Source organism: Triplophysa dalaica, chromosome 10 (assembly GCF_015846415.1).
Source record: "Triplophysa dalaica isolate WHDGS20190420 chromosome 10, ASM1584641v1, whole genome shotgun sequence".
NCBI classification, from domain to species: Eukaryota; Metazoa; Chordata; class Actinopteri; order Cypriniformes; family Nemacheilidae; genus Triplophysa; species Triplophysa dalaica.
Window position 1 is genome coordinate 15,122,243 of NC_079551.1, and position 19,342 is coordinate 15,141,584.

At 44.4% G+C, this 19,342-nt stretch overlaps 1 protein-coding gene across 1 annotated transcript in view; it reads left to right on the top strand.

The window, feature by feature from the left end:
• Positions 1–13,257: 13,257 nt before the first annotated feature.
• The window catches only part of LOC130430795 (polyunsaturated fatty acid 5-lipoxygenase-like), a 69,601-nt gene continuing 63,516 nt past the window's right edge, over positions 13,258–19,342 (top strand). Inside the window, exon 1 of the mRNA XM_056759948.1 lies at positions 13,258–13,342. Within this exon, the coding sequence (XP_056615926.1) occupies positions 13,258–13,342 (85 nt within the window). The remainder of the gene's footprint in view (positions 13,343–19,342) is intronic.

The window sequence follows — 19,342 nt, forward strand, 5'->3', positions numbered from 1 at the left end:
TCCGTCCAAAGCCTGTAAGACTTCGGCATCCCTGGTGGCGAAGGCTTACAGTGCTGCGGGCCAGGCCGCCTCCTCTCTCCACGCCATGGCCATCCTGCAGGTCCACCAGGCTAAGGCGTTGAGAGAGCTCCACGAGGGCAGGGCCGACCCAGGTGTTATGCAGGAACTCCGTGCCGCCACTGACCTCGCTCTACGGGCGACTAAGGTGACGGCGCGGGCCCTGGGTCGGACGATGTCCACTCTGGTGGTCCAGGAGAGACACCTCTGGCTCAACCTTGCGAGAATGAGTGACGCCGAGAAAGTCCGCTTTCTCGACGCACCCATCTCGCAGGGTGGGCTGTTTGGTGACACCGTCGAGAGCTTCGCACAGCAGTTCTCGGCGGTGAAGGAGCAGACGGAGGCTATAAGCCATATCTTACCGCGTCGCGACTCGGCCGCCCCCAGGCCTCCGAGTTCCCGCGCACCACCTGCTCCCCGACAGCCCGGGACCCCTTCGAGCTCTTCACCGGCTCAAGTGCACCCCCGTGCTGCACCCCGGAAAAAGAGCCCGAAGGGAAGACCTCCTCCTCGTCAACAGCCTTCTAGGAAGAAGCGGCCCTGACGAGAAGACACCGGAGGAAGCAACATCTGGCCCGACCCTCACAGTACCAACTCTGACCGGTCGGTATGGGACGATCCCTGCCTCGTCTCCACAGCCAGGCCCTTTTCAGGGCCTGGCGCCCACTTACTCACAAAGAGAGTTGCTTTCCCCGGGCGTTCATTCCAGCCGATCGCACACTCCACCGGACTGTGCTCGGCGAACCGACCTCACACCCTGGCGAGGTGTGAGGCCGTACACATGCGACAACTGTCACCACTCTCAAACCGACAGTGCGTGCCGTTGTCCCGCCAGGCAGGCAAAAAGGCGGAGTCAACCATCCCTCCGGGGAAACCTCCGCGACATGCGGTTGGCTCTGCCTGCCAACGAACCACCCTCGGTCGGAATGATGAAGCAGGCCGTCCCCTTGGTCCCCCTGTCACAGTCCATGGGAGCTTGGCAAAAGTTGCCCACACTGTCTCGGTGGCTAATGCGGACGGTCCGTCTCGGCTACTCGATCCAGTTCGCCAGGGCCCCTCCCAAGTTCCGGGGCATCATCTCCCCCTCTCTCAGAGGCAGAGACGCCTCCGTGCTTCGGGCAGAGGTCTCCACCCTCCTGGCGAAACAGGCGATCGAGTCCGTCCCACAAGCCGAGATGTACAGCGGGTTTTACAGCCCGTACTTCATCGTTCCAAAGAAAGACGGAGGGTTGCGTCCCATTCTGGACTTACGTACCCTGAACAGGCACCTTCACAAGCTGCCTTTCAGGATGCTAACCCAGAGGCGCATCCTGACATCTATCAGGTGTCAGGATTGGTTTGTGGCAATCGACCTGAAGGATGCTTACTTTCATGTCTCGATTCTTCCTCGACACCGACCGTTCCTACGGTTCGCTTTCGAGGGTCGGGCATATCAGTACAGAGTCCTCCCCTTCAGTCTGTCCCTGTCTCCACGAGTCTTTACGAAGATCGTGGAAGCCGCCCTTTCTCCTCTCCGGGAGAAGGGCGTGCGAATACTCAACTATCTCGACGACTGGCTTATCTTGGCGCACTCGCGAGATCTGTTGTGTACGCAGAGGGACATGGTGCTCCGGCACCTAGATCGATTGGGCTTTCAGGTCAACCGAGAAAAGAGCAAACTCTCCCCAGTGCAGAGCATCCTCTTTCTCGGTATGGAACTCAACTCTGTCACCATGACGGCGCAGCTGTCCGCAGCACGCGCCCAGTCAATGTTGAACTGCCTGGAACACTTCAGGCAGTCGGCGGTCCCCCTGAAACAATTTCAGAGGCTCCTGGGACACATGGCGTCTTCCGCGGGGGTAATACCCCTCGGATTGATGCACATGCGACCGCTTCAGCATTGGCTACAGAGTCGAGTTCCGAGGACGGCGTGGCACACCGGCAACAGGCGTATGGTGGTAACTCCTGTCTGCCGACGCACTCTAAACCCATGGTCTTCCATGACCTTTCTCCGAGCGGGAGTTCCCCTCGGGCAGATTACGAGGCACGTTGTGGTGACAACAGATGCCTCGCTGCAGGGTTGGGGTGCAGTGTGCAACGGGCACGCAGTAGCGGGGCGCTGGACGGGCCCCCGGCTGCGCTGGCATATCAATTGCCTAGAGTTGTGGGCGGTGCTGCTTGCACTGAGAAGGCTCCGGCCTCTGGTGCAGGGCCAGCACGTACTGGTCCGCCTGGACAGTACGGCAGCCGTAGCGTATATCAATCGCCAGGGTGGCGTACGCTCTCGGCAGCTAACACAACTTGCCCGACGCCTCCTCCTCTGGAGTCAGCAGGTGATCCGCTCCCTGCGGGCCACACACATCCCAGGCGTACTAAACGAGACAGCCGACGCGCTCTCTCGCCAGTACACGCCCTGCGGAGAGTGGCGACTCCACCCCCGCGCAGTTCAGCTCATTTGGGTACAGTTCGGCCAGGCACAGATAGACCTCTTTGCCTCCCGGGACAACACCCATTGTCCGCTTTGGTACGCCCTGACCGAGGCTCCCCTCGGCACGGATGCCCTTGCGCACAGCTGGCCGCGGGACAAGCGGAAGTACGCCTTCCCCCCAGTGAGCCTCCTTGCACACACACTGTGCAAGGTCAGGGAAGAGGAGCAACAAGTGTTAATGGTTGCGCCGTACTGGCCCAACCGCACTTGGTTCTCGGAGCTGATGCTCTTGACAACAGCTCCCCCCTGGCCCATTCCCCTGACAGAGGACCTGCTCTGTCAGGGGATGGGCACGTTATGGCATCCCAGACCAGACCTCTGGAACCTCCATGTCTGGTCTCTGGACGGGACGAGGAGATCCTGAGCAGGTTACACCCCGCTGTGGCTGAAACCATTGCACAGGCCAGAGCGCCATCCACTAGGCGGTTATACGCTTACAAATGGCGCCTCTTCTCATCCTGGTGTCTCTCCCAAGGAGCAGACCCACAGAGATGCTCGATCGGTATCGTGTTGTCCTTCCTACAAGAGAAATTGGAGACTAACATCTCCCCTTCCACGCTGAAAGTGTATGTAGCCGCAATTGCCTCTCATCACGACTCAGTAGATGGAAGGTCTCTAGGACAACACGACCTGATCACCAGGTTCCTAAGGGGCGCGAGAAGGCGGAACCCGCCTCGTCTCCGCTCCGTACCCTCTTGGGACCTTAACGTGGTCCTGGGGGGCCTATCCAGGCCTCCCTTCGAGCCCCTTGAAGCTTCCGATCTTCCTCACCTGACGAGTAAGACGGCCCTTCTGTTGGCGCTCGCCTCCTTCAAGAGGGTAGGGGACCTCCAAGCATTCTCTGTGTCCCCGGATTGCCTTGAATTCGGGCCTGGTAACTCTCACGTTGTCCTGAGACCCAGGCTCGGATACGTGCCCAAAGTTCCCACTACTCCCTTTCGGGACCAAGTGGTGAACTTGCAGGCGCTCCCCATCGGGGAGGAAGACCCAACCCGGTCCGTGTTGTGTCCAGTACGCGCACTGCGCCTCTACTTAGACCGCACACAGAGCTTCCGCAGCTCTGACCAGCTCTTTGTTTGTTTTGGAGGACAGCAGAAGGGGAAGGCTGTCTCCAAGCAGAGATTAGCGCACTGGATCGTAGATGCCGTTACGACGGCATACCGATCACAGAATCTCCCATGCCCACTGTCGGTTACGGCTCACTCCACACGGGGTCTGGCCTCCTCATGGGCATTGGCCAGAGGCGCGTCTCTAGCAGACATTTGTAGAGCTGCGGGTTGGGCTACGCCCACCACCTTCGCAAGGTTTTACAATCTTCGCGTAAACCCGGTGTCAGCCCACGTCCTACGTGGCGACATGTAGGACTGGCATCCGGGAGGGCGTATGCCTGCGAAAGCACCATCCCACCCTCTAGCAGGTTGGGTCAGTGTGCTATATATACCTTTTCTTCTTACCCTATCACATGGCTAAGGAAATCGGTACTTCACCAGCCTCCCTTCTTACCCAGACTCTGGTTAAGAACAGGCATTCCATCCATCACTAAGCAAAGCACCCCCTGCGGATTGGTTGGGCAGAGCAACCTTTCCCTTAGGCCGGGATACCATATGACCTATCACAGATAGTTCTAACCGGCCTGGTGCTGTCAGACGCATCAACACCCCCACCGTGGGTTGTTCCGTCTGCTATACTCTCATGACTATGGTTCCCACACATGGTAACCCATGAACTTCCCCAGGTGGACCTCCACCTCGCGGTTAACTACCCAGTCCGCACATTCCATGCGTTCTCCTCCAAGGACGAGACCATACTTTTATCCACCATATTCCTCCCCACGGGTAGGAGGTGGCCTCTGTAGCGCTTCTCTGATTAAGAGTCGCGCTTACCCGGTGTAAACTGATCCGGACGGCCTCTCGCCTATAGAGAGCTAAGGCCCCGTCCGTGAAAGTTACCGGTCAGGGCTGTACCCATCTTTCTCCAAGAAAGCTCTGGAACCCCCCGACCACCACACTGGAAGGTTACAGTCTCACGAAAGCTTCGAGATGACACGCCCAGGCTTGTTACCGTCGCTTCGCTAGAGATTGTGACGCGATACAGCGTTGTGGCGTTTTCCATAGGCAACCCCATCTGTCGTTCTCGACACAACGTCGAGAGACCGACAGAAAGGGAACGTCTTGGTTACATATGTAACCTCAGTTCCCTGATGGAGGGAACGAGACGTTGTGTCCCTTATGCCACGAACACGTATCGGATTCTGCTGCAGTTTGAGAGGTCTCAGGCTCTTCAGAACAAAGGTAAGTGAATGCTGCACGCCGGCCTCCTTTTATACCGGATTTCCGGGGGCGGAGTCCCGCATGCAAATTGCATTCGCCAAATTTCATTGGCCTTTTCTATAGTAGTCAGAGTTGATTGGTTCTCAAGGGCGAACCCCATCTGTCGTTCTCGACACAACGTCTCGTTCCCTCCATCAGGGAACTGAGGTTACATATGTAACCAAGACGTTTATAACCATCACCAGTTCACACTGGAATCTGATAACGGCCACATTTTAAAAAATCTGATCTGAGCAAAAAATCGGAATTGAGCATTAAGGCTTTCACTGTGAACGTGGCTTTAGTCTCAGCTAGACCCCAGTCCCATCAAGTCCTACTCGAAAGGGGGAAACAATATTTATTATATCGCTGGCACAATAAACATCATGTTTCCAACCAACAATAATAAAATAAATATGTGGATCTGTGTATACTGGTAAAAGTACTGCATTATGCATGCAAAATAATTAAACACAATTGTTGCCATATCCTACTCTCACCTATGGCCATGAGCTGTGGGTCATGACCGAAAGGACAAGATCCCGGATACAGGCGGCCGAAATGAGCTTTCTCCGCAGGGTGGCCGGGCAATCCCTTAAAGATAGGGTTAGAAGGTCGGTCACTCGGGAGGAGCTCAGAGTAGATCCGCTGCTCCTCCACTTCGAGAGGGGCCAGCTGAGGTGGCTCGGGCATCCTTTCCGGATGCCCCCTGGACGCCTTCCCGGGAAGGTGTTCCGGGCATGTCCCACCGGGGAAGACCTAGGACACGCTGCAGGGACTATGTCTCCCGGCTGGCCTGGGAACTACTCGGTGTCCCCCCGGAAGAGCTGGAGGAAGTGTCTAGGGAGAGGGAAGTCTGGGCATCCCTGCTTAGACTGCTGCCCGCGACCCGGCCCCGGATAAGCGGAAGAAAATGGATGGATGGATGGATGTTGCCAAATCCAGTCTAAAAGAAACCAGTTCACTTATATGCTGGTTCAAATCTCAGTACCACCAGGAAATGACTGAAGTGCCCTTGATTAAGGCTCCTCACCCCTGTTTGCTTTGCAGTGATAGTTACCCACTGCACCCTACTTGTAAGTTGCTTTGGATAAAAGCGTCTGCTAAATGAGTAAATGTAAATGGTTAGGTTCAGCGCTATGAGGTAAAGTCAGCCACTGAAACTGTATTGTTAAAATGTATCTTAATAGTGCTATGAAGCAGTGTGCTTCTCTTATTTGACGCTGCTCTCTTTTATGTTTACATCTCTGTCATCCACCAGAGTCGGTGTGAAGTCGGTGTGTGTGCGCATGCCTGCGTTTATACTGGACACAACAATTTTTGTTAGCAGGTTAAAGAATGCATACACACAAAATACAAATTTAACTAATAAGAACAATTTCAGCTTGAATAATGTGTTAAATGAAAAGCATTATTTTGCAGTCAGTGCAGGCATCACACCTCAACAAACCTGCAAGTCTTCTTCTAAAGCAGCATTTTAGTTATTTTTCATCATGAAAATGTTAAGTTTAAATTGTAAATCACGTAAAACCTGTATTTCAGATAAGTTTCTCAATAGCCTTTCTGCTCAAAGTTCTCATCAAGATCCTGTTTTTGGGGCGAACAAATTTACATCTGGCTGCAGTCTCCTTGTCAATGGTGTTTCCTTCTCTATCCCACGATCCTTCGGTATCTGCTTTATCTTAAGAACACAAACAATCATCCATTACTGCTGACACACACACTTTGTCTGCATGAACAACACAACTGACACGTAAAGTAAAAAATACTTTGATTCTTAAGTCACCAGTCAACTATTTCTCAAATCAATTCTTCAATAATTTAATAGTCAATTATCACATTTAATTTAAACTTGCAGAAGACATTAGACTAGTGTGACGAGTCACCCCTGGCGCAATCAGCGTCGCCATGGATACGGAGGAAATCAGAGCAGCAGACCTGCCGGTTATCACCACCTGCAGCTAATTCTCAGGGGCTACAAAAGCCGCTGTCACAAGAAGGAGGGTGAGCAACATCTCCCTATGATATGACCGAACTGAAGCATATTATCTTGTGTTCTCAGGCTCCGACGAGTGAAGACCGACGGGTGAAGACCGACGGGTGAAGACCGACGGGTGAAGACCGACGGGTGAAGACCGACGGGTGAAGACCGACGGGTGAAGACCGACGGGTGAAGACCGACGGGTGAAGACCGACGGGTGAAGACCGACGGGTGAAGACCGACGAGTGAAGACCGACGAGTGAAGACTGGCAGGACCGCTCCCACACAGACCAGAAGCAATGGACCAAACAGCCAGGCCAACAACCCGTTCCCCCAAGAGCTCTGGACATAAAGACTTACCTTGTGGCACATCGAGGCCTTGTTTCCCCACTTTCCTCTCGTCTTCCACAGGGACTCCAATAAAGTTACCCACCAGGGTTGTGTATTGCACATCTCGTGTACATGTTGTTGCTCTGCTTGTCACACTACTTATTCATTATTCTATGTAGATTCTGATTCTCAGGTACTATATAGATATATAAAGATAACTTTACAAATAAATTATTTTCTAAGATAGCCTTGGTTCCTGTGTCTGGTGTTGGAATCTAAGAGGGCTTTCTCACCACAGCAACAAATTCGTAGTTTAATGAGTTGTGTTGGAAAACTCGTTTTTTGTTCCCCACAGAATGGGGAATGCTTTTAGTTCAGAAACATCTTTTGCATTCTGACTTCTTAAGACTGTTTAAAGTGCTGGCTAATCATGCTTAACATGGTCAACTTGTCAAAAACGAGTTTGAAATATGACATAGTATTTATGTGCTCGATACAATCTCCCAGGGTTTGTGCACAACAAATTGGCCAATGTTAAATCAACAGTCCTCACAATACATGTAGTCCCACTCCACAGAGAGATAAAGTAACACTGATGGAGTGTTAAGGATAATTAGGTAATTAATCAGTCATTACTTAGGAAACACTAGCAACTGCTACAATACTGCTTGACAACAACAATATATATATATATTGCACAGAAGACCTTATATGTGACTGTGGACAACAAACCAGTCTTATGGGCCAATTTTTCTAAATGGAGATTTTTACATAATCTGAATGATGGTTAAATAAGCTTTCTATTGTTGTATGAGTTGTTAGAACATGAAAATATCTAGCTGAGATACCACTGTTTAAGACTCACGAATCTGAGAGTGCAAAAAAAAACTATGAAGTTGTTAATCACGGGCACTGTAGCAGTCCATCCACTCCAAAAAATTATGTTTTTATATATTTAAGGTAGGAACATGATCTTTACTTAATATCCCTAGTGATTTTTGGCATAAAAGAAAAATTGATAATTTTGACCCATACAATAAATTTTTGTCTTTTACTACAAATGTTCCCGAGCTACTTAAGAATGGTTTTGTGATCCAGGGTCACACATATGTAATCATGGTTAAAAATCCCAGCTAAAGCAAGCACTGACCACAATAATGGTGACATCATTTTGACCAATAAAACGTCAACATCTTAACCTTTGAACGAAAAAAAACATTTGTTAGTAGTAAATTAAGCTCTTTATCCTGTTTGTTGTTTACTCAAGTCTTGAGAAATGTAATGCCTTCTTTTATCTTAAGTTCATTTTGAGTAATGTTATGATTGGTCAGTTGTAGTTATTGTGTTTCTCATTCCTTGAGTGATTCTGGTTGTTAACAAAAAGTGTTCATCAATAATGCTTAATCATCCCTAATTAATCACTTAAATGCCTCATTATCTTCAACACTACATCAGTGTTACTTTAGCTCCCTGTAGAGTTGGACCATATGTTCTCTAAGCAGTGTTGATTTGTGCGAAAAAAAATCTAAAAAGGATTTCCATCATTTAACCACCACTCTTAGTCCCTTATCGGGCAAATAACCGTTTATCTCCGGTCTATCTAAAGTAACCTTAAAGGTCTCTTAAGACGACCACTTTCAACAAGTTGCTATGATTTATTAGGGTCTTCATGAAATATCTGCAACATATTTTGCTTAAAAACACTCAATGGCTGTGTAAACAAAACCGTCTTGCCTCATCAAACACAGCTCTGCTCACAGCAACCCGTTTTGGTGCATGTCTCTTTAAATGCTAATGAGTTACAGCGAACCCCAACCCCCTTCTGTCCTGCGTATCAACACAACACATGTGTAAATTATGTTTCCTGAATTCCTCTGATTTAGTTTAATATTTAACGTCTCAAATCATTCGTCTGGAGACCAAAAAAAATCTGTCCCAGCAAACAGTGCTCACGTTGTGCGTGTATGCTTACCTAAAATCTACGGAATCAACTGCAGATCTCAGCAGAATTACGTAGACTTTAGTGCTTCTCATTGACAAGTTATAATGTTACACACAATGTGTGAGCTAGTTTGCTGTGAAAGATTTTTCAGCCAAAGCGCAAATGATTTGAGAAGTTTAAAACGAAACTAACCTGCAGTGTTCGCCCCTGTTCATTGTGAATCATCATAATGCACATAATGTATTAACATTCATAAAGTTAAACTCCAAGTGTCCATCTGCACTTATATACAGTAAGTTTAACACAAGCTTTGAGTGTTCTATTTAGCCTTTGAGTGACTTAGCTCCCTTCGCTATCATGTACTAACGTTATCCTCCTATATCACTAACTACAAAAATATCTACCCAAAATCAAAGGACTGAAAGACTACAGACCCGTCGCTCTCACATCTGTGGTCATGAAATCATTCGAGAGACTGGTACTAGCCAATCTGAAGGACATCGCAGAACCCTTACTGGACCCCCTGCCGTTTGCCTACAGGGGGTCCAGTTAACATGGGGCTGCATTTTGTCCTGAAACATCTGGATAGACCAGCGACCTGTGTTAGGATCCTATTTGTAGACTTCTGCTCCACTTTCAAAACCATCATCCCATCACTCCACCAGACTAAGTTAACCCAGCTATCTGCTCCTGGCTCTATCTGTCAGTGGATCACCAGCTTTCTGACAGACAGGTAACAGTTAGTGAGAATGGGGAAATTCACATCCAGTACCCGCACAATCAGCACTGGCGCCCCCTAGGGGTGCGGTCTCTCCCCACTGCTCTTCTCCCTGTACACCAATAACTGCACTGCCCAGGACCCTTTAGTCAGACTTCTGAAGTTCGCAGACAACACCACACTCATTGGTCTGATCCAGGATGGTGATGAGTCCGGGTACAGACAGGAGGTTGAGCAGCTGGCTGTCTGGTGCAGTCATTACAGCTTGGAGTTGAACACGCTAACAACAGTGGGGATGATTATGGACTTCAGGAGAAACCCCCCTGCACTCCCCCCTCTCACCATCATGAACAGCACTCTGGCAGCAGTGGAGTCATTCAGGTTCCTGGGCACCACCATCTCTCAGGACCTGAAGTGGGACAATCACATTGGCTCTATTGCTAAAAAAGCCCAGCAGAGGTTGTATTTCTTACATCAGCTGAAGAAGTTCAACCTAAGGCAAACTCTATTAAAACAGTTTTACTCAGCAGTCAAGCATGTCCTCTGCACATCCATCAATGTCTGGTTTGGCTCAGCCACAAAGTCATTGGTGCTCCCCTACCCACCCTCCAACAACTCTATACAGCCAGAGTGAGGAAAAGGGCTAGGAACATCACCCTGGACCTCTCATTTCCAAGCCATCATCTCTTCACAATGTTGCCGTCTGGACGGCGCTACAGAGCACTGAGCACCAAAACAAGCAGACACAAAAACTGCTTCTTCCCACAGGCCATCTTGAACAGTTCAATGTTTTTTACTCAGCGTGCAATTACTAACTCTGTGCAATAATAATAAAGTGCAATATTAATCATATCCTACAGATAATACAGTATCTATTTTTATACAACTCTTTCTTTAAATTATATTTCATTCTGCTGTATATAGCACATACCTTTTTTAATTGTACATGTTTGCATACATACTTAGCTTTACTCTCTATATCTTTGTCTTTTGTTTATTGTATTGTTTTTATAAAAAAATTAAACCCATAGCCCCTTATTTAAATTATCTGTGTAATGAATTCTATTGTTTGATGGTCTATGTACACTGTTGTTGCTGATTCTGTGTACTGGATGCTTCTGTAACCAAAAACTAATTCCTTGTTTGTGCAAACATACTTGGCAATAAAGCTCTTTCTGATTCTGATAAAAATACCCACCATTGACTTGATAAGACAACAAATACATATTGACAGAAAGTGGGCACTGGTGTGCATTTGGAGACAAAACAATAGCACTAAAGTATTTTTAAAATATGTCAGTGCCAGTCATTTTAATCTGGGACTAGATTTAAGTCTTGTCTATAAAACTGGACTCTAATACTTCACAAGTCAGTAAACTGTACCTCTGTGTGGTCACTTTCTTCTTTAAAAGACACTTGTCTGTTTTCCCATCCCTGATTGAAGGAGTTTAAGCTCCTCATCAAAAGCTACACTCGATGCTGCATTTCAAACGCTATGGGAGAACAGTCTTTGTTCGACCGGTTGTGAAGCATGTGTCTAACACGGCAAAAATTATTTTGGCTTTAAATAACCTTGGCCGGTGACGTGGCTAATTACACCCACAACTGCCGCTTATAAATACCCATGAATGCGGACGCATCATCAGGTTCTTTTGTCTTCGAGGACCGCTTTGTTTGTGCGTGTGTTGTGAGGGAGAAGTCTCCCTCATTGTTGTTTTCAAAATCTTTAATATAAAAAAACATATTACCAAGATTCTTACACGAGTGACCAAGCACTCTCTCAGCTACTTAGCCTAGTGTAAAATTAAGTAAAAGTACATTTACATTTACATTTAGTCATTTGGCAGACGCTTTTATCCAAAGCGACTTACAGTGCACTTATTACAGGGACAATCCCCTGGAGCAACATGGAGTAAAGTGTCTTGCTCAAGGACACACTGGTGGCGGCTGCTGGGATCGAACCAGCAACCTTTGATTCACCAGTTCAGTGGTTTAACCCACTAGACCAACATCTCCGCAAGTAAATAAAGTAAATAAAACCATGACTGACTCGGATCGGAGATGTGTTCCTCCCTGTGAGAGGATTCTCTCCAATTTCGATAAGTATTTATCTTTTTCTTCTAAAAAGAAGAAATCCTGTGACATGTGTGCAGGGGACTGTGGGGGTGTGCCCCCCCGGGGAGAGGTACCCAAAATTCCAAGAGAAATTAGAGGATTCTCTTCGGTACCCCCGCTTTGCAATCCCCGCAGCTACCAGCCTTTCGTTATTGCTTTTTCTGCTGAAATTGTCATTACCAGAATGCGTCCTGGTTTGTTTTCAATTAAATGGTCAAATAAAAAAAAATCTGAAAAAAATTGGATGTTCAACTAGATGTTCACAAATGACATTTAGTATTCATGTATAATACAAATGATGAATTAGTGAAACACAAACACACGCATGTTTGATTTTGTGTGAAGAAACATAAACCAGGATAACAAGTGACTTTATATTTCTCTTGTTAGAGTTTTTTACTTGTTTACACACAACATTTTTACTTCTCACACAATGTTTCAAACCTGACACTCAAACACCAGAACCACACACCAAACCTGCAAAACAGTACATCATTTCTTTGATTTGGAACAAAAACACAAATCATGGCTTTAGTATAGGCCTAAAAATAGGCAACAATGTGAAGTTACCGCAAAAAAATGCATTGCACAAAGACATTATAGAAAGCGCTTATTTGGATCTTAAATCTATAGAAAGGCTTTTCTAAAAAAATTGTTTTTTTATTTAATTGTAACAAATTACTGTCTTATTTAGAAGCTAACATAACAAAACAATCCAAGACATGCATATACACAGCAAATGCAAGCCCCATTTCTATGAATACTTCCAATCCTGGTGACATAAATGACTAATAATTTAGTTCTATGTTAAAACATAGTTTTTTGCAAGGCAGAGAACTCAGGAACTATGTTTACTATGGTCATTTTTTGTGTGCCGAATTATGTTTTTTTTACCTAAAATCATTACTGCCTTGTTGTTTCAGTGGTTTCGTGAGAATGACCATAAAAATACTAAGGACTACACCACTGGCAGCATGTGCTTAGAGAGAGGAAGGTTAGGGCCCCACCTAAAGACAGAGTGTACAATAACCTTGAGAATGAAATTCTTACGAAGCATTTATGTCTTGTTTTAGTGAAAATATCGAAAACTTTTTAAATCAAAACACATTAATTTGTCAAGTTAATGTATTTTGATTTAGGAAAGTTTAGATATTTGTACTACAAAACAAGAAAAAGACACGGAGTAAAAATTTCATTTTTTTGCTCAGGCTTTGAGGCGGGGCATCCGTAACTGTAACTACTGTATACACTAGTTTAACCAATCAATGAAGACTAGGGTCTTTGTCCACTGACTACAAAAGAGGTGTCGCTCACTCACCTGTAGAGCAAACCTACATGATGGCATCAAAACTGGCACATTCTTCAGGGGCCGCTAAACAAACAGCTAAACTGGCACGCACAGAAAATGGAGCTTATAAAAGAGGTATGCAAGTTCATTATCATCTGTTTTTTAGTCTTATTCGGCTGATCAGCACCAATGACATTTTGAGATCCTTATTTTCCAGGTCATTTCAAAAGTTTGCAAGTACATTTAAATGCCAGAGTACAATGATCCTGCATTAGAAACTGAATATAAAAGTGTTTTGGTGTGTACAGATGTTAGCAATTTTCAAACACACACATTTGTCAAATATTTACTAATCTTTCAGCCTCTATAATGAATAGTTTAAGTTTAATATACAACCCCAGAGAGCACAGGCACTGTATGTCTGCTAACATGCATGGGGCAATATGTATAATGCTGCTTAGAGTAAAATTTTATGGGCAGTTTCCCAGACAGGGAATAGATTAAAACAGAACTAGGCCTTAGTTAAATTAGCATATTTAGATAGTTTTTACAAACATTATCAAATCGAGCATCCTTTGACTAAACAATGGCACTGCTATATTTTAAGTAGTTTTCAGTTGAGACAACATTCATTTTAGTCTTAGAAAAGGCTTACACTAATTTAGTCTTTTAAATCGGGGGAATGTATATTAATATGTAAATATAAAATTGTAAATGTATAAACATTAAAACTAATTTGAAAATAATACAATATTTGTTATATTTTTAAGTACATGATACCAGGCTTCTGTGACTTCACCCCTGCTAGTTTCCTTTTGGATGAGTCAGAATCAGAATTTTAATGTTAATTATTATATATTGGAATGTATAGTCTGTTTAATATTTGACTTGTGTGTGTGCGTGCGTGTGTGGTGGGGACATTTTTCTGGTCCCCTGTTGGTCATGGTTTTAATCACAGACAAATAGCTTGTTTCAACCAGTCACGGGTGCGTTTATATTTGGGTGCATTTATATTTGACATTAACATGGGACCTGTATCTGGATGTTATCCGATCAGCGTGTACTGATCCAGAGGAAGTCGAGGACACATTTTGATCAGATTTCAGTGTAATCCAGACAGTTTATCGACACGCCCGCTGTCATTATTCTCTCGTCTGTCCCAAACCTGTCAGACTTCACAGCAGATGACAAATACAGCAGAAAGTTTACTCTTGTTCCCGAAAGTGAGTCCTTCATTTTCCCACTAAATGATAATTGACACTTAATTACAGTGTATCATTATTTGCAACCTACAGAGGATGTGAGTCAAATCACACTATGTTTTATCACATATGCTGTAACTGCACCGAACAGGTTTTACTCGCACACACAGCGCCAGCTGTGTTTTTAAAGGTCCTTCTTATGTGATGATGTTATGTATCTGTGACATGAATAAACAAATGATGTGTTTACAAACACCTTCAGAGTCTGTGTGTGTGCGTGTGTGTGCGCGTGAGCGAAAACCACCAAGACTTGAATATGTGATGGTGGTACGGCTGAAGTTGTCTAGTAGAAAAGTTTGTGTAATTAGACAAACATTTCCTGCTTATACCTTCACATATAAGATCATTAATCGTTTGAACCTTGGTTTACTTCCCACCACTGCCTCGATTTCAACATGGCTGAAATCTCCCTAACGCACCAGGGCTATTTTTAAATTGCAGGTGTTTTCAATCAAGATGATTTAAAAAGAAATGTAAAAAAGAGTTATCTCATTTTGGATCCAAACTCTTCATATTGACTTTGGTCCCCTGTTTGCTGCTGTAAAGCAACATGAGACTTTTAAAATTCAATTAAATTCAAACATTTTTTAGGTCTAAACACAAACATACATGTTGATTTAATTCAAGATTTTCAGTTGATTCAGTTAAATTATGTAAACTGAATAACTTTATTTCAGATAAACACACTGAACATTTTCAATACAACAGTCTACTTCAACCACCAGCAAAAGTATGACAGGTTGTCTGTTTTTAGAAACAACAATCATATAACTTCACACTCACAAACAACACTGTCCGTTCATTTAAACGTGTCAAATCAATCGAAAATAACTTAAGTATGTGTTTACTCTCACATATGTAAGGTATAAAGTAAAGAAAAAATATTCATAAACCGCTACAGTAATATGTCAGGCAATGAGGTAAAAAGAAATGACCGTTAGCGTGTGTAAATGATGCGAGCGCGTGGGTCTTTGCAGAACAGAGAAGGTGCGTGTGTGCTGGAAACATGATGTCATGATTCCGCTATCATGTAATATTTATTCTTGTCTTGTAGCAGAGTCATGGCATAGCCCTTGGGTTTTGTGTGAGTAAAACATGGCTTTGCCTACATATTGGCTGCCATGCGCTTTCTCATGTCTCGTCTGTGTTTCCCGCCATCTCGTTTCCTTGTTACCTTACCATAAGTGTTTCATTACCCTCACCTGTCCCTTGTTAATTATCCTTTGTCTGTCTCCCCTGTAAATTATCCTCATGTCTTTTGTCCTGTGGCCATGGATTGTGCATCTCTTGTGGAAGTATCGTGTCCCTTGGAGTGATCTATGCTTCTTGAAGCCATGTCTTATGCCTGTATGTCCAAATCTATGTTCTGTAGCTTCCTGTTAGCCTGTTCCAGTTTTTCGTCGTTTTGTGTGAAGTCTTAGTAAGTGTAGTTTAGTGTTTGTACTAGTGTTTATTTTCTTTTATAGTTATCTGGTCTTATTTTCCCCCTCGTGGGTTTTGTCCTTTTGTAGTGTTTTTTTTTTGTATAATAAATATCTTGTTAACCCCTTCATCCCCGTGTCTGCCTGCAATTGGGTTTCCCACCGGCATTCATATCACGAGCGCATATCAGACACACGCACTAAATAAATAGAAGCGCAGTTTTATTTGTGGTGTCGAATTAAACTCTTGTTTGATAGCTGTCAGAGGTCAGTTTTATCATTTTCATTTTTACCTTATAACCGATTGTAATCTGATCAGAAATTGTCCATATAATAACAAGTAGATTGACCAGATTCATGAATCAAATGACCATTGTCCAGGTTATCTGATGACCAGTAGATCACGTCGCTACAATAATCTCCATGGGATGAATTCACAACGTTATTTAAGGACATGGTAAGGAAGTTTCTGGAAAGTTCTTAGAAAAAAATCTAAGAAATTGAACGTTGGCAAGACATCCTCAGAAAGTGGTCACAAAACAATGTTACCGTGACCGAATGAAGACGAACTGGCGTGATGCACATCAGAACGTAATGTGTTTACTAGGTACTAGCTCTTTTAATATCCTTGATGCACACATTAAGCATTTTATAATTATTTGAGGCATTTACTGACTCCGAATGTGATTGTTGTAAGGATGGACAAAACATACTATATACATGTCCCACATTTACTGGTCATTTAAGTTTATGTGACACAAAATATTGTGGAGCAATGATGCTGAAAGTCATGAAGGGAATTGCATTATTCAAATATATTCAATTAGAAAATATTAAATTAAACATAATTTGTAATTGTTGCTCAAGGTAAGCTCAAGGAGATACACTCCCCCAACACCCAAAACAAATTGACAGGACCATACCCCTTGAAAATTTCTACAATTGGACCTCTGCCTGTCAGTCAAATGACAATCTACTGTTATGGAATTGAGACTCGTTGAGAATACTCCAATCACATGAACTTACACTATAAATAGTCGAAGTTTACAAATTAAATGCAATACTTTATCAAGAATAATTGGTCATTTTTTACCAACTGTGTAAGTCTAGTTTATTCAGTGAGGCAGAAAGGGGGATGTATGGCAGGATATTAAGAGACTGACATCCTCAGACATGATCCACTATTATTATTGCTTATTCACTATAAAATAAAGTAACCAAATTGGACTCTGTGACTCTACTTTTTGTTCCACAAATACAAGCACACAGAAATATATTTAGTTAGGTGACTTTGAGGGACAAGCACAAATTCAAGTCAAAAACATGTCAGAGTTGGAGATTAATGGAGAAGCGATTTGTCATCACAAATCTGCTGTAGTGCGTGATTCTGCAATTTACCATTACCTCGTTTGAACTGCTGAACTGGACTATTGCCTGATGTTAGTTAAGATTATTTGAGCTTGTTTATTCATTGAGTGATTGCTAAGGTGTTAGCGTTTTTGTTCTTTTACTATTGAAGTCACATTAAGTTCCCGTGTGCCGCACGTTACGGCTTGGCATTATTATAATTTTGCACTTAACATTATATAGTTGATTGCTGTTTGATCCGTGGCCCATTCAAGTCGTTCAGGCTTTCTTTTGCTAATTGAGAAGGCCTGTTCCAGCTGTATTCTGTTCGCGCTAATTTAAACACCTATTTAAGCAGTGCCTCTGCGGTGGTGTGGTAAGTGTCCGCGGTAGCATAACCCCTCGTGTTTAGCCTCCTCATGTGAAGTTTATTCCTGTAATCCACCATAGGCAGCGTTTTCACCCAAGACGCAGGCCACGACATGCTCACTCTCACGAGCGTCCCATTCACACCTCTCCTTCAACACCTCTGACTCTCTCTGTGGGTCTCTGGGACTGCCAGTCAGCTGTGAACAAGACTGACTTCATCCATGCGTTTGCCAGCCAGTCTGACATTCACATTCTTGGTCTTACAGAGACATGAATTCGTCTTGAAGACTCAGCCACACCTGCTGCTCTCTTCACAAACTACTCCTTATCTCACTCTCCCCCGCCAAAACGGTAGAGGAGGAGGCACATGTTTGCTTATCAACAATAATTGGAACTATTCCACACTATCTTCCCTATGCAACAATTATTCATTTGAATACCATGCTGTCAACATCGCTTTTCCCACTCAGCTCATTGGGGACTACCAGTCACTACTCTTTCTCTGCTTGTTTTACCACAGCTAAAACGTCTTTCTATACCACCAAGGTGAACAATGCACCTAACACTCAACAGCTTTTCAAAACTCTCTTCTTTGCCCCCTCCTTCCCCGCCCACTTCATCTGTAACTGCGGAAGACTTTGCTGTATTTTTCACTGAGAAAATCATCCATCAGCAAACAATTCTCAGCACCTCAGTAAACACCTCCCTCACTTCAACCATCAAACTCTCCTCTTTCACCCCACTGACAGACACTGAAGTCACCAGACTTCTGTCCTGCCACCCTACCACCTGTCCCCTTGGCCCAATCCCCTTCTGTCTCCTCCAGGCCATATCCCATCAAACACATCATTAACACCACCGGCCCTTTTCCATCCACATTTAAACAGGCCCAGGTCACACCCCTACTGAAGAAACCCACATTGGACCCCTTTACTCCCGACAGTTACAGACCTGTCTCTCTCCTCCCGTTTATTGCAAAAACACTTGAAAGGGCAGCGTTCAACCAAGTGTCTTCCTACCTATTCTAGAATAAACTACTGGATGACAAACAGTCTGGCTTCAAAACAAACCACTCCACTGAGTCTGCAGTGTGCCCTGCTAACAGTAATAATTGCGCAGATTAACCAGCAAGACGTCGAAGTGGTACATAAACAGTTTTGATTTCGTCTTTAATAATCAAATTTAATTTTATCTCAAATAATAAACCATCACATACTTATTAGCCTCTGGTAAACAAGAATACGTTGTCAAACAACATAAGTTTTTCATGGTAAATAAGAATATTTTCTCAACAATCATTGCTTTCTAGTGGTAAATTATAATATTTTTTCCAATAGTATTGCTCGGGCCCTATCTCTAGATCACACTGCCTTGATGAAAATGAGGCAACGCTGAAAACAGTTTTCTGTAGACCTCTTAGACAACACTGGATTTTAATGTGCTCAAAATGTGCTCTTAAAGTGACTGTTCACCCCAAAATTCTAATTTGCTTTTTATTTTCTCACCCCAGGCCATCTGTGACATTTTGAATTGAGTAGATCAATAAATATGTTTTTTTGGTATATCCACAGCCCTCTTTGCTTCATATAATGGGAGTATATAGGGTCCATCCGAGTTCCTAAAGCACATAATTCCTAAAAAAGCGGATCCTTGCGACATGTTGACGTCTTGTGAAGTGAATCGTTTGATATTTTCATATAACTGAAAGTCTTTTAAATAATATTGGGCATACTGTG